This window comes from Dicentrarchus labrax, unplaced genomic scaffold (genome assembly GCF_905237075.1).
Source record: "Dicentrarchus labrax unplaced genomic scaffold, dlabrax2021, whole genome shotgun sequence".
NCBI lineage: Eukaryota > Metazoa > Chordata > Actinopteri > Moronidae > Dicentrarchus > Dicentrarchus labrax.
Window position 1 is genome coordinate 17,897,543 of NW_026136708.1, and position 16,632 is coordinate 17,914,174.

Genomic DNA, 16,632 nt, shown 5'->3' on the forward strand with positions numbered 1-16,632 from the left:
ATTAGAGGCATCTGTAGATTTTCATACTTCAAGAATTTGGCACTGTTACCTTGTGTCAGACAATATTTTGTAATTAGCTTGCGTGTTTATTCGTAACCATACCTAGAGATTGACCAAAGCGAGAATGGTATTCTTGAAACTGTTATAAGGAGTCAATAGGGAATCATCTCTATATGTGTACACAGCTGGGTTAAAGACTATTAAGACAGCCTGTACAGGAAGTGGCCTGTTCACTCTGGTTGCCATTAAATTATCAGCTGTTTATTTAGAACAAGAATATTTTCCATGTCTGATGTCTTGACTTGACAAATAACTTGTTTTTACTTTTAGTTGCTGTTTCAAAACATGTTTCAAATTAGACCAAGATGTTGTTGTTTTGCTGAGCCGTACCATTAATTGGCATAATTTTCTGTGACAGCAGTGCTAGACAAATTGTCTCCAGCATCACAAAATGATTCTTCACTGTTGTGTTAAGTTAGCCTTTACAAGGTCGTTAGATCACCACTGTCAGCCTGACTCTTTGTGGTCACAATAAACTCTGGTCTCCTTCCAGACAGGAAACTCATTGCTGCTTGTGTGTGTCTGTGCGCCTTTTGTGCAGGTTGAAGAATGGAGTTGGCCAACCATGGTCTTATCCTGCTGCAGCAGCTTAACGCTCAGAGGGAGTTTGGCTTCCTGTGCGACTGCACTGTGGCCATAGGAGATGTCTTCTTCAAAGCCCACAAAGCTGTCCTCGCTGCCTTCTCCAACTACTTCAGAATGCTCTTCATCCACCAGGACAGGTACAGGAAGAATGTGTTACTATGTGGTATCGGACACAAGCTCAATACCGAGCTAAGATTCTTTTTGTTGTACATCAGAGAGTTCACCCAAACGCCAAATTCTGCTGCCAAAACCTACAATCACATTGACCAGTTGTCATGTTGTCTGTAGTTGAGCACTGGACTGTATCTAAATCTTTTTAGTGTGGTGACCCTTAACTAATGTTATTGTTCGATAACTGGGACAGATTGAGGTGACAAATTGGAGAATTGTAAGGGCATGAAGATCAAAACATGGTATCTGTGCTGCTTTGATAATGTGTTATGGTGAGGTTCTCCTCACGGAAGGGTATACAGACCCAAACAGATTTATTCTCATGTAACAACCTGCAACCAGTAATGTAAACATGTTTTCCTCATATAGTAAAGAAGTTCTTTATCTATTATCCTTAACTATTGACAGCTGAAACCTGTATCAACTGGTGCTGCTGTGACCTTTTGCTTCCTTTTATCAGCAACACAGCATCTATTATCAAGACCTCAAACATCAATGTCGTGAGTTAACTGTAAGGTGTTTGTGTTTCAGTGACTGCGTGCGCCTGAAGGCTGCTGACATACAGCCAGATATCTTCAGCTACCTCCTCAACCTGATGTACACAGGCAAGCTGGCACCCCAGTTGATAGACCCTGCACGTCTGGAGCAGGGGGTCAGATTCCTGCATGCCTATCCACTCTTGCAGGAGGCGAGCCAGTCTGTGTATTCACACCCTGAGCACAGCATCAATCTTTCCACCTCCCTCTACGGCATCCAGATCTCTGACCAACAGGTAGCGTTGGCAGCTAGGTTGCCCTCTCGACGGCAGATCTCCTCACCGTTTGACATGGAGCATCTGAGCTCAGAGGGGAAGTATCCGTCCACGGCAGCTGCCACAGTTTCATATGCAGATTCATTACCGTCCAAGCTAGCTTCCTCGCCCCTTGGTGTAGAGGCTTCAACCAGCGGCACCAAGCCTACAGTTGAGGAGGGGGGGATGGACTTGCTAACTGCAGATGGCTCCTCAGCCAACGCCATCCTCCACGTGAAGCCCAGCATCATGAAGAGGAATTCCTCCTTTAGGAAGCATTACTCCTGTCATCTGTGCAGGACCCGATTCACCCAGAGAAGCCTGCTGAGAGAGCATCTCCTCCAACACACTCAGGCTCTGCAGCAGATACAAGCTGAATCCAGCAATGCACTCTCACCTGTCATGACTGCAGAGCATAGCATGCTAGAGTTAGAGGGGGTCCTTAAGGGAAGCAAGGCGGGGTCAGGAGCCTCAGCTTGCACTACAGCAGTAGAGATAATCAGCGACAGCGAGCAAACGCCTGTTTCAGGTACCAACTCGGACTCTCCCCGAGCAGAGGTGCCCACCTCCAGCTGGGGGGTGGGAGGATTAAATTCTCAGGCAGACACTCCTCCTCCGTCAGACATTGCGGACATTGACAACCTGGAGAGCGCCGACTTGGACAGGGAAGTGAAGCGGCGGAAGTACGAGTGCTCCACCTGTGGGCGCAAGTTTATTCAAAAGAGCCACTGGCGTGAACACATGTACATCCACACGGGCAAGCCCTTCAAATGCAGCGCTTGTGGCAAGAGCTTCTGCCGGGCCAACCAGGCAGCCCGCCACGTGTGCCTGAATCAGGGGGCCGACACCTACACCATGGTGGACCGACAGAGCATGGAGCTGTGCGCCGCAGGCGACGACAGCAGCCAGATGGAGGCGATGTTCTTGGGGTCGTCAAAGCCTTACAAGTGTAACATTTGTGCGACGACCTTCGGCAGTCCCAATGAGGTGATCAAACACTTGTGCTTCACCCAAGGGGGATTAGTGGGGCTGCAGGGAAACACGGGCGCAGGGATGCTGCTCCAACGTGAAGAGTTTTCCAAAGATGAAGGCTCTGATTTGTCCAACTCTGGCACCCCATTGGAACCCATAAAGACTGAGGAAATCCTCGTAGAGTAGTGCCAAAACTGTGTATTTGTCATTTTTAACATGTATGTGTATTTTCTAAATTATGGTTAATAGGTAAGCTAAAGCTGAAGTTAGTCAGGGTATGTATGTTGGAGGCTCTCAATCTACTAAAACATTTTTTTGGAGGAGGGGTTGGGGGGTTTTCTTTGGTACAATTTATTTTGTTTTGGCCCTGAATATGACAAAAAAGTATATTAAATAGTAAAGTAAATAGCCTGTAGCTCTCTGGAGTTAAGTCCAACGTCATTAGAAAAGCAAATAACATAAACATTTGATCCAAGGTTAAGTTGAATGATGGAGATTCTAATTTGTGTACATCGGTATTAGACTCTAACACGTCAGGCTGTAGCGCATTGAGCTACCGTTGTGGTAAGGCTGCACGGAGCGGACTTTGAATTTAAAAGGAAGAGGAAGCAGAGACAGTTCCGGAGAAGACAGCTGCTTGTGAGATGAGTTGCTAGATTTGAGGAGGAAAAAGAGGTGCCAGCTACTAACAATCCCTCTGGAGCTGCACAGAGCCTTTTCTTCTTGGTCATAAATGAGATGCTGATTCTGCACATCAGGAATAGATTATAATTCCAGCAAAAAGCACACAATATATTCAGACCTGAGACAATCTGTGCTCTTGTTTTTTTGAATAAATGCCTAATATGCAGGAAAGTACATTTGTCTTCCATTCATGTTTTGGTTGGCGTTTTGGCTCAGCTGCCGTTTTTAGTTGTTTTACTCTGTGTTTTTTTTTTTTTTTGACTGATCATGGTTCATATGTCATTACACCATATTAAAGCACAGTTGCTCTTCATATTAAGAATTTGACCACTGAAAGTTGGTCACAACAAGCAAGAGTTGTCATTGTGTTTACAGTTGAGCCACTTTGATTCTTTACTCATTCTCACTTGTGTTGTATTACTCTTTGACATAGCAACTTGTTCCAGTCAGACACTCATACATTGATGGGAGGCTGTCCTGTACAATATTGTACATCTTGTCTTCATATAATTTGCAAATTGCCCTTCTGTTTTGTTTGACATGCTTTTCTAATTTCATATACAATGATATATTTACAAAGATTATTTTATATTGCAAAAGTTACGTGTGTATATTAATTGACAAATAGCCTTCAAAATAGGATTACATTTGGTATTGCTGAAGTTTATATATTAGGGATGGGCATGATACATTTATCTTTAATTTCTCCAAGAAATAGGTTAAAAGGGGTTATAATAAAAAGATTGTTTGGGAGTCTCTTCCCATCGCCAAATTTGTACTAATTGCTATCTCTTATTCATTTTGTGCAAAGGGAAACATTTTCTCTGTATCATTTAAAACTGTCTGACATGAATATTTGTTCTTTATTTTTGTCCAAATCAGAAAAGGAAGAAGTAGTCATTTATAGAACAAAATACGCAGGTAAACCTGGTGTGATGCAGATGGAGTAGAGTTTGCATGCTCCACCTGTCAGTATGGAGGTCATGTGAACTCAGGCATGGATGACAGTGTGACACAGGGATATATATATATATATATACATATATATACATAAACCTATCTGTCTGGATACATATGTGTTAATGGGAATATAAGATAATGCTATTTATTATAACTTACAACAACCTCGATTGTTTGAGATACCAGAAAGACGTTTTATGTACTACTGATGACTGGAAATTGTGAAGAATTCTTTACATACATGTTCAATTAATGTGTAGGAGTTATATAATTTGTCATACTGAAACATGTGAAGTGTTACAGTAGCACAGGTAGCATAATACAAGTTGTTCAGGAACAAAATCTTCCAATTGTCCAATTGCCTTTACAGGCCCAGATGTTCAAACTAGTCAACTATACATAACATGGAGATTAGTTTTTTTTTTTTTTTTAATCCTTACATATTTGAATATTAAGATGAAGTTATTTTAGGAAGGCTTGTAAAACTGTCTTAATATTGTTATTGTTCCTTCTAGTGGGAAATAAATTCTACTTTATATTGTTATTGCTACAGCATTGCTTCTTTTCTGCAAAAACCTATAAATTGTTTGGTGAAACAATGTGATCCCTCCAACGTTATCCAGCCTCATATGTTTGCAAATACCAAAAATAATTTCTCTCATTTAACTTTTTTTTTTTTTTTTAACATATTTTCATATATATATTTCAAAGCAGATTTCTTAATTAGGACACACAAAAGCTGATTAATGTGTGATATAGAAAATGATTTTAAATCTAGTCTTTTGTTGGATTTATGGACTTTGTTTTCTCCATCTTTTAATTATTTTTATAATTATGAGAGAATATGAAAGAAATGCCCATCCCTAGTATGTTTAATATGTGTAGTCGTTTTGTTTTCTTTTGAGCCAATTTCACTCAGCCGGTATGTCGGTAGGTTGGTTAGTGACAGCGAGAATGAGACCCAGGTCCGATTTGGTTTAAGTGGGATTTTTATTCATTATATCCGATTATATCAAGTATTGAAGAAGCAGTTGCTGCTTTTGACGCAATGAGCCCAGTGTTTGGCTAGATGGAGCTGTTTGTCTTATTTGTCTACTCAGGTCTAGTGAAGGGGGGGAAGGCTGTCAAATTTGAAGTAATATCCTTACTAGTGTTTTTGTGGTGTGCTTGGCAATGATATGGCCGTCTTTGCCAGGAATCAATATTCCATCACAGTTTGGTTCACATAACAAAACAAAACAAAAAACCCACAAATATCTGTGAATTTAACTTTACGAGTGTTTTAGTATCGACTAACAAGGAAGGGATTCTTGTGTGTCTTGATTCAAGCTTGTTTTATTGAGGGAGCTGAAATGCTGTACTACTGACATTCATTTCTAAGAGCTCAGTTGATACACAGAAATATGCACACATTTCTGAAAAGTCTAAATCCTTCCTCATTTATGTTTATCAAGTTGTAATTGTTCTTCTGCCACACCAGTCTTGTAACTCAATGGTTGTGCATGTTACGTGTTTAAAACATCTCAGTATCTCAGGAAGATGAGAAGTTGTCACATTGTCTTTTCTGTCCACTGTTTATCAAAAGAATAATTATTTCATTTCCATCTCATGATCCTTACTCCCCAATGCCCCTCTGACATCTACTGTGATCAGTCTGTGTTCTCAGGAATGTGAGTAATTTTCTGTATAAACAAATTTTTTTCAGTGAAGAACAATAAAAATATGTCTTTTTATAATTGTGGATCTTGTCTTTACCTCAACAGAACAGCTTCAGGAGCCATTTTGTCCATCTATTCAACATTTATAAGCTATTATAAAGATTTAATTTCAAATTTATTTACAACACACTGTGAAGTGTGTTTATTAATTTGTTGTATTGGTCAAATTCTAACCTGCTATGAAGACACATTTGATATTATTACACTTATGTTTTACTATATTGTTGTTCATTTATCTTTGTATGTCACATAACACTTATATCTGCTTACAAATGCATTATAATGTGTTATAAACCATGTATTAAGTCAATCACTTAAGTTTTACCTTTGCTCCAGAGGTAGATAATGTCTTTGTAGTGATGATTATGTATTGGGCTCAGGGATTAATACAAAACTCACACCGATTTTCTCTAACTTTATTGAATGAAATATAGACAAGTTTTTGTATCCTTACTATTAACAGCTTGGAAAATATAAAACACAACTAAGACCATGCTACATGAATATTATGCTAAATTGCTGCAGGTTATTAGTTAATATTACAACAATATGATTTTTAAGTACATACAGTAGGTAAACAATCTGTACAAATGTTAACAGGTTCACAGTTAAGTGTGTTACAAAAAGCAGGGAGGACTGAAGTGGGCTGGTGCCCCAACTAAAATGCTTTACATTATGCAACAATAGCAAAAGTCTTTAGTTCACTCTATCTTATTTAATCATTTATTTTTACATGAAACAAGTGTGAATGTGACACAACCCTCTAGAGTCAAAGTAAAGGGAAGTGGCGACCTAACGGGTCGGTGTACTTCCTGATCTTTCTCTTGTTTGGTCATAAAGCGAGTGAAATGAAAAGAGTGAAATGTGAGTTTCCAGAGCTCCTCGTGTCAGGAACCAAATTAAAATCAGTGGATTAAAAAGCACTCACAGATAAATATAAAGTTATCTGAATGATTGACGCAGTGCAAGTTTGACAAAAATTTGGTTGGAAATAAATATCAGTGTAACCCATAGTCATGTTTGCTTTGGTGGTGAAACTGGATCCCAGGAATGCTTCAGATATTCCTCCAGCCTAAAAAACTTGCAAAATAACCCCTGACCTTATTACTTAGGTTTGATGCGTGACTCAAAGTAGCTGAGTAGATGCTTTAAGGAATTTAATTGGATGCAACTGATGTCTTATCCTGTGAGCAATGAAATGACCATGACTGCCTGGTTGAACTTAACTTGATTTGACTTTTAAATTAAGAATAAAATGAGCTTTTTTGTTTACTCCTGGTACCAAGCAGTCAGTGTCTGTGCCTCTCTAAATCCCCAAACCAGTGAGTCTACGTCCTCCCCGGTGCCAGTTTATAGAAACCTGAGCTATCATGCTGGGTGAAGAACACGACACAAGGGCAGGTACCATAAGACCAGTTTTTTGTGTTATCGCCCCTGGTTAAAACAGTTAAAGTCAAAATGACACAAAATGCCTGAAGACTAAAGGGTGCACTACTTTTTGAAGGCAACAGAGGGCGTCAATATACTTTCTTTTAATCTAGAAATATAAATATTGTGTAGTAAGGAAGGTGTTAAACTTAAAACCGCTACACACAAATAATACATACAGTATGTCACACACACAGTAACTCAGAAAACATGGCCATTAAACACCAAGAACATGATATGCTTTGTGTTTCTTACATGCACGTGTCTAAGCAGTATGGCTCTTCCAGTGTCACAAGTTGGCATTATGTATCCTTTACACATCACTGTTTACCAAATACCTCTGCCACATGATCAAATGAGGGTGTTATAATAGTATTTTATTGTATTATTACATGAAACAATGTGTAACAATGTCTTATTCACAGTAAATCAGGCAGTGATTTTTTTTTTTTTGTCTTATCTACATGAAGCTTATTGAGTATTTTGTCAGGGTGCAGAGTGAGAACACATTGTGATGATCAAGAATGCGTCAAAAGTCAAACACGGGGTGCATTTCTGGTAGATATCATCATACTCTCTGCCCTCTTGTTGTCAGTATTATCACTTACTGTCAGTGGAATCACACTTGTACCATGGTTTAGTTATAATTGCTGCAATGTCTTGAAATAATCATTGAAAATGACTTTTAAAGCTGTGATACACAGGTCGCTTATATGCAACAGTGTCACATTTGTTTTGGTAAATTTCACTAGAAACTTTTTAGATAACGTCAACTGTTAGTGTTGCTTTAAAAGAACACCTGATGTATCACAGCTTAATAAGGGAATCTTAAAAACAGGCAACAATGTCCATACAACAACAAAAAATAAAAACCGACGGGTGAATGAAAGAATATTCAAGATATAAATACAATATACAAGATAATAATCCTCCATCTCTTCACCTACACCATCTCACTCTCGCTACTATACACATACCAACACACACACAGACATACGCACACGCACACACACACACACACACACACGAACAGCTGCACACTCAACCAGGTTGCAGACTTTTCGTCTAATGCAGCAAGGGCAATGGAAAGTCACTGAGACACTGAACATACATCACACTGATTACAAGCCAGATGGGATGCTTCTGAGGCACAGGACATGCTTTAGTGTGAGTGTGAGTGTGTGTATGTGTGTGTGTGTGTGTGTGAGAGAGTGAGTGAGTGAGTGAGTGGGTGAGGATATGGTGGTGGGACGTCACATTGCAGTGACAGGGCTGCAGGATGGGGTTGGAGTACAGGTGGAAGGGGAGGTGGAGAGAATGGCGGAGCTGTTGCTCAGTCACTCAGTCTCTCTGGGCGGGATGGGCGGAGCCCAGTCTCAGTGTGTTACCACAGAGCTGCCTCTTTCTCTCTCTCTCTCTCTCTCTTTCTCTCCCTCATCACTCACTTCCTGGTCCAGACAGTGTGTCTCCCAGGCATCAGTCTTGTATCTTCAGCTGTGGCAGAGAGGCACAAAAAACAGATATTAGGAACAAGAAAAGACTGCATCTCTTCTTCTTTGTACAAAAAAAGAAACCCACTGAGGTTGACAGTTGGAAACAACCTGTGGTATTGTTGTAGGACCAGAAAATCATTTAATAGCTGCTTTGTTATTTTAAGTGTGCATTGTTTCTTCATTCTTCTTATTCAGACAATTAGTGGTAGTCTAGCTATATAATCAACGACTCCTCAATTCAAACAGTGTCTTCAGTTGTACATCGTGACACAAACCAATGATATATTGTCTAATCTTTGTCATTTCAATAAAGAACAGGTACTTTTCTTTTGTCCTTTTATATCTCTCAAGGTTTGTTTATATGATTTAGCACACACTTACAGTGAGAGAGCTGCTGTACCACTGCTGCTGTTAAGCTAATGTAACCCACCAAGGTCTTTCCTGCAATACTTCACTTCATCTCCTGACTGTCTTCTGCTGCATGACTGCTTAATAAATATAAAAGTGAACTACGCCCCAGTCACTAAAATATGGTTGCACATTTTAGATTACACTATCCTGTACATATCAAATATATTCAGCCAAAACAACTGGAAAAAAACAACATGAGATCTTTGAGGCTTTGTAACTGAATCTAACAAATGCATACTCCGACATGGTTTCTTGACTCCATACTGAGCCTGTGATAGGAGGAAAACAGGAGGAGGGAGCGGAGGAATCATAATCAGTCTTTCAGCACAAGTTCATCTGCCCCTCACACACCGCTTCCCTTTAAGACCCCGGCCTACAAAGAAGGGGTCAACGGCGGCATTCCTGCTTTGATATCAAAGGTCCCCTGGTTACTCATAGCCCGAACAAAAGCTTTTTCATCTGGCCAGTGGGCAAATCCCCTCCCCTACTCCCTAATAAAAGTAGGGCCCATTGATGTTTCAAAAAAGCTACTATGAGAAGATTGTTTGATAGGCCAACAAAGGAATTTTGAAAATAACTACCCTTTTTCAGTCTTTACTGTTCCATCCCCAATTTCACAGAAATACTAAAAACACTCCTACTTTGGTTGCCTGCATTTTGATTTGGTATCTTATATTAAAAATGTAAATAAACATTATATCAGAGACTGGTCTCACCTGCTCATGATGTGGCTGTGATCTCTGTTGATACAGGCTCGATCTCCTTCACAGCCTCCTCAATCACCTCGATCACCTGCGCCATCACCTCTGCACACTTCACCGATGATGTTTTCTCTGTCTCTGGTTGGCTGGCTGCTGCCTCTGTGAGTTGGCTGGGAGCGGAAACCTCTGCCGACGCTTGTGGTTCTTCTGACAGCGTGGGGAGTTTGTTTTCACGGGCAGCGCTCTCAGCTTTTACGCCAGTGTCTTCAGCCACAGGACCATTGCTATCAAACTCTTCCACAGCCTCTTCTTCTACTGACGGTTCCTCAAATACTTGCGCTGTCTGCAGGACCACTTGGACTGGGATGTGAATCTCGAGCACTTTCTCTTTGTCCTCCTCTGAAGGGGCCTCTGATTTTGCTTCATCTGATTGTGGTTTCCTTTCCTCAGCTTCTTCTTTTACATCTGGTTCCTGAACCTCTGTGTCTTCTTTGCTCTGTTCCTCCTTGACCTCTTCAAGCTCTTCACCTGTCTGACTCTCTGTCTTTATCTCCACCACTTCTTCCACTACGACAGTTTCTTCACTTACTTTTACCTCCACAGCTTTCTTTAACCCTTCTTCTGGTTTCTTCTCCTCCTCTACAGAGACATCAAGGCTCCCTGTAACCTCTACTGGGATCGTGTCAATGACCTGCACGGCAACACAAAGTGGCTGAGGTGACTTTGGTGCTGTTTTTTCGCAGGCTGTTGGAACAACAACTGTGATAACAGGGGCCTCTGTTGTGATCTCAATCTCTTTCTCTGTTGTTGCTATAGCCTGGACTGGTTCTGGGATGGTGGTTGTTGGGGTCGTGGGCTTTTTGGGTTCAGGCGCCTCTTCTGAAACTTTATCCATGGCATCCTGAATGACATTCTGGGCAATGACCATGCTCTGAGTCTCAATTTCACTGGCCTGCTGGATGTCCTCCTTGATTTCCTCCATCTTCTCACTGGCTTGGTCAATGACTGCACTGACCTCTGAATCTGCTGTTTGAACAATGGTGGCCTCCTGGTTGGTCTCTCGCACCTGGATTGGTTCATTACTGACTGGTTCTGAAATGATCACCGCATCTGATGCAGCCACTTCGTCAGACTCCACAGTGACCGGGGCCACAAGGACCACTGTTTCGGTGATTACAGGAACCTCCTCACTTGGTACAGCTACAGGGGTGGCTTTCTCAGCCTCCTTTGACATGGTGGCCTTTGTGGTTTCACATATGGCCTGAACTACCTCTTTCACAGGGGTGTTTTCTTCAGTGGCAGCAAGCTTCTCAGTGTCAAATTTCACCTCCTTGGTTTCGATAGTTTGCTCTGAGACTTCTGTGCTCAGGGTGCAGACAGCTGTTTCAGATATTGGTGTAATTGGATTTATTACAACAACTTTAGGAGAGTTCTCACTCACTGTGGTAGTCTGAAGGACTTCAGACTCAGTGCTCAAAACTCCAACCTTCTCAATCTCAGGTTCATAGCTCTCACTGGCTGTTTGAATATGTACAACATCATTCACTGAATTTTCAACGGCAGGCTCAAGCGTGGTGCATTCCACTTGTTGCACCTGGGCCTTGAGCACTTCATCTTCAGAAGCAATGGCTTCCTCTGGACATGCTGGCCTCTCTTCCTTCGACACCTCTGTGCTTTGAGCGTCACGGATCACAGCCATGCACTCTATGATGGGCATTACAGGTTTCTCCAGAGCTACTTTGGCGATCTCCTTAGTTCCTAGGCCGGTGCAGATAGCCATGGCTTCGCCGCGAGTATGGGGCTCTAGGATGGCAGGCTTTGTGGAATCTGCATTCTCAGCTGGTGGTTCATCTTCACTTTTTTCTGAAGCTACCTCTATTGGTACATCTTCAATAGTCACAGATGTCTCAGGTGGAATTTCACTGACTTGGGCCTCTATGCCCCCCATGACCTCTTCTGCGTTCTCTGGCCTGGGTCCCTGAGGAACAGGAGTAGTTTCTGCAGCTGGAGCTTGGGCGACAGGCTTCACCTCAGCTGTGGACAGTCTGCGCCCTGTACGCCCTAGAGCTTTAGGGGGCGGAGTAGCCTCCTCCTCGATTTCATCCTCTGCAATGTCAGTGTCAATGGATTTTGGTGTGGCAGCATTCTCAGCCTCCTCTGGGATGTCACTGAGCTCATCGTGTTTATCATCTTCCACAATGGCAGGGATCCATGAAGGGGATCTGTCTTCAGCAGACACTTTAATCTGGACTACAGGTGGTTCTGCTGGTGCTTCCTGTTCTGCTTCAGCTTTCTCATCATACTCTGAGAGAGGAACCACAGCTGGGGTGTCTGAGTCCTCCTCAACTGAGCCATGTTCAGCGGAGGCTTGTTTTTCAGCCTTCTTCTTTCTGCGACCAGGCAAGAACTTCTTCAAGGAGAAAGATGACTCCTCTTTTGGTGCTTCACTGTCTGATTGGACTTGTTCTGCAGACTCCTCAGGCTTTTCCTCAACTTTGGCCTTGTTTTTTGACAAAACTATGCGTTTCAGTGTGTCCCACGCGGACACTCTCTCAGGGGGGCTGCTTATGGGTTCAGGGGAGGAAACAACTTCTTCATCACTCTCTGTTTTTTGGGAAGTGACAATGGCCTCAGTTTTGCCCTCCTGCTCTCCTTCTGCTGCTGCTGTTGCTGGCAAATCCTCTTCAATTTTGGTCTCCTCATCATCGGAATCAGAGGTCCTCCTAGTCCTCTTTTTGGGTCCACCCATACACATTAGAGCCTCCCAGGAGACAGAGGTGTCCATTTTCTTTTTGGGCTCTTCAGTGCTGCTAGCCAGTTTCTCCGTGTTTTCAGTCTTTGGCTCTTCCTCCGCTGGTGCTTCGTCCTTAGTTTCCTCCTCAACACTCTTATCTGCTAACGCGGCACTCTCGGAAGAGGACAGGGTGGCTGACTTTGCTGGTTTCTCACCCGTGGCTTCATCTTCGCTCTCAGAAGACCTTTTCACACGCTTCTTGGGTGTTACTAGTTTCTTGAAGGAGGACCAGGCAATGATGCCCTCTTTCTTCTTCTCTCCATCGGAGGCAACTTCACCATCAGTCTCTTGGCTAGACTCATTCTGGGTCACCTCCACAGAAATTACATGCTCTCCTGACTCCTCGGGAGATGAGGGTCCACTGTCAGGTTTTGGAGCCTCTGCTGACTCAGTGGAGGATTGAAGCTGCTCAGCCACCTGCTCCCCAGACTCAGTGAGCTTGGTCTCAGCCTCTTTCTTGGCCTTCTGTTTCTTAGTCGAGAGCTTCTTCAACCCAGCACCAGTGAAAAGCTTCTTCAGAGGGCTTCCCTGGGGCTTTGCCTTCTCCTGTGAGGACAGCAGCTCAGCCTCTGAAGTCACCTCTACTGGAGCCTTCTCCTCTTCTGCACTAGGTTCGGCCTTTTCCTCTTCTTGTTTGGTCTCATCAGAAGTAGTTGCTGCAGCCAGAGCAGGGTTTTCAACAGTAATCTCAGGCTCTGGGGTAGTCTCTGATTTTGCTTCCTCTGGAGTCACTGGCGCCTCAGTTTTTTCTTCCTCAGGAGTTGCTGGTGCTGCCTCCTTGGTTTCTTGCTCTACCTCATCCTTCTCCTCCTTTTCTTCCCCAGCCGCAGCAGTTTCTTCAGTCTTAGCTGCCTCCTCCTCAACAGCTGCTTCCTTGTCTTCCTCCTCTTTTGTCTTCTTGATACTGGCTTTCTTTCTCAGGTTAGAGAAGAGTACTACATTGAAGAGCTTTCTGAAGGGGGAAAGGGTCTCTACTTCCTTCTCAGCTCCTTCCTCCTTGACTGCTTCATCAGTAGCTTCAGTGGCAGCACCTTCAGCTGGAGCATCAGTGATTTCAGCTTTTTCACTTTCTTTAATGACTTCGGCCTCAACAGTAGCTGCCTCTATATCAGCCTCCCGTTCTTCAGATGTGCTCTTCTCCTCAGCAGTGGCAGCCTCCACCTCCGTTGTAGGTTCATCAGTCCCACTAACCTCCTCTCCTTCTTTATCTTTGACTGTCAGTAGCTTCACAGGGTCTTTCTCCTCACTTTTGTCCTTCTTCAGTGTGAACTTAAAGCCCACAAAGCGGAAGATTTTCTTGAAGCCCACTTCATTGGCATCATCAGGTTTCTCCTCCGCTGCTTTCTCCTCAACAGCAGAGATGTCATTGGCATCAGGAGACTCTTTCTCCACTTTCTCGCCATTCACTTGAGGAGCCACTTCATCCTGAATAGTATCCATAGTCTCAGGAGCCTCCTCCTTTTGAGCCACAGACACACCATCTGGCTGGCCAACTGAAATGATAAAGAAGAAATTGATAAGATATTGATACATTTTTAGTCAATTAATGTTTACTACTTCAACTCACTAACAACATCCCCATGATATTCAGATTAAAATGCTTTAAACAGAGCTACGATTTAACAGAATCAGGTAATGATGAAGTAATCAAATTACTGTCCCAGGAAGCATAAATCACTTTGTCCTCAATGGAAATCTCTTGAGAATCTCTGAGAGGAAACTCCATTAAAAACAAATGCAAGTTTTATATCATTGATGAACGTCTCCTTGCCAGCTGCAGATAATCAGAGACGTTGTACAGAAAGTATTTGCTGAGATCCTGATCTCCTGAGCTAATTTCATTAAGCATATGACTACTTAATTGCAATCAGATTGCAATTTGGTCCACTTAATCCTGTGCTATGTAAACATGCCAAAGAAATACAAGTTTAGGCATTGACACACATAAAACAGAAATCCCCAAAGGGAAGTTCATAGAAAATGTTGCACAATGAGAGTAATGCTAATGGCAATTTGTGGATTATTAATATTATGAACAACTTCTACTTTCTTTTTATGGTTAAACTGGAGCATTTATTCAATTGTTGTGAGAAAAATCCTTGGTAGATAAATGTAAGACAAATGACATATCAGCAGCTGAAATGAGACACATAAACACAACGTCTGTCTGCCTGCCGTGTCTATCTGTGTTTGGACAGAGGAAGGCGTTGGGGGATGACAACCTGCCAGTATCTGTAGTTTTTCTTCCCTTTTTCTTTGCCTTTCTCCTCTCCTACTCTCAAAACAAATTCCCAGGACTTTTAATTCCCAGCTATCAGCTTACCTGATTACACACACTGGGAAACACAAAGATGCATACGCAGTCCCCTAAAACCATGCACACTGTGGGAACTACCTTGTTCTCTTTACCTAGCAAAACACATATTAATATAATATAAAGCTCTGAACTTTGAAATCAATACACAACACAATCTCTAATTCAAAACGAATACACACAAATATATGAAGACAATGTAAAAAAAACAGGTATTTGGTCACAGTCCCTATTTTCGTTATACTATCTGTTTTGAAAATTGGATTCGGTTGATGAGTGTTTTCTTGTCTCACACAAAAATGTAAAACTATGCGCCCACATCTGTCCACATCCTTTTCCTAAATTATAGACATGAACCTTCACTCAGTAGCACTGCATTCCTAGAATATTTTAGCTTTAAAAACAAAAAAGAAACTTTTAATTGAATGCTTTGCTTGACCAGTAGAAGAAATTAGGTAAAACCTCTCTGTGAACTCGCAGCACATTTCAAACTAAATTTGTGTGATAAAATAAAGAACTGCTTTCATACACTAATGTTGTTAGTGGGGACACGCCCGTATATTATGTATAGATTTGACTTGAGAGGAATGTGAGCTATGCTGTTCTACTACTATGTGTGCGGGGAAAATTATTTTAGGATGCTCTAAACATAATCTGAATTTAAATGCCAGGGGACTTCAAGAATGTTTATTTGTTTTTCAGTTAAACTGTGTCTCCACTGTGCCCATGTAGGACTCAAACCAAACAATAAAGGCCTCTACTACTACTACCCCTCCTTAAAATAAGTCCCAATCCCCTTGACCCAAATTCCACCACAGCAGGATGGATGGGGACCCACCCCCTTCCCAAAGGCACACACACATTCAAACACAATAGTCTTCTAACCCTCTCTGGCCTCTGAAAATAAAGGAAGGGGGGGTGGTCAACTTTTTCTATTATCAAGACACACTGCAGTTCGGAGGAAGTTTACTGACTTTACCAAACTGAATAAACACGAATGAAGAGTGACTGAGTGATTTTATAAAATACATCTGTGTCACACGGCAGTGGGCTTTCTCTCATATAGGTGTTATTTTCAGGGTGCTTGTCCAACCACACAGCTGTTGAGCAAGCAAGTCAAGACCCACAAACATCATATAAAAACTACTCTGTGTCATGTTTATCTAATATGAAACTTGACCACAAACACAGGTTCAGCTCAACTATACCTAAGTAGCAAAGTCCTGTTAGTGTATATGTTATTAGTACTTAGTTCCTCAATCAACTTCCGGTGCACTTTTTTTTTTAATCAAGACGTCTGTGTGTGAGTAGGAGGGTTCAGACTGTTAGTAAGCCAGACGAGGCCATGTGTGTCTACATGTACAATAAAACAGGAGTCATGTTGATTTAACAGACTACTGGCATCTCTCCTGTCTTTTTGATCCCTGTTTTCCAACCCTGCCTTTTTTTTTTTTAGACACACAACTCCCTAGATTGAATTGGTTTTTTGGGGGGTGTGGGTTAATGCGTGATGGAGGAGGGCTGGTGTTTTAAATAACGACTGTACCAGAA

General features: G+C 42.1%; 2 protein-coding genes across 3 annotated transcripts in view; one reads left to right on the forward strand and one right to left on the reverse strand.

Moving 5' to 3' along the window:
- The window catches only part of zbtb2b (zinc finger and BTB domain containing 2b), an 8,793-nt gene extending 2,835 nt beyond the window's left edge, over positions 1–5,958 (forward strand). The window contains exons 2-3 of the mRNA XM_051408772.1: positions 602–782; positions 1,348–5,958. Coding sequence (XP_051264732.1) covers positions 610–782; positions 1,348–2,764 — 1,590 coding nt within the window. The 5' untranslated portion in view covers positions 602–609 and the 3' untranslated portion in view covers positions 2,765–5,958. The remainder of the gene's footprint in view (positions 1–601; positions 783–1,347) is intronic.
- Positions 5,959–6,340: 382 nt separating this feature from the next.
- The window catches only part of akap12b (A kinase (PRKA) anchor protein 12b), a 43,932-nt gene continuing 33,640 nt past the window's right edge, over positions 6,341–16,632 (reverse strand). For both annotated transcript variants that reach the window (XM_051408765.1, XM_051408766.1), the window contains 2 exons: positions 9,989–14,260; positions 6,341–8,862 (listed from right to left, as the gene is read on the reverse strand). In XM_051408765.1, coding sequence (XP_051264725.1) covers positions 9,993–14,260 — 4,268 coding nt within the window. In that variant the 3' untranslated portion in view covers positions 6,341–8,862; positions 9,989–9,992. The remainder of the gene's footprint in view (positions 8,863–9,988; positions 14,261–16,632) is intronic.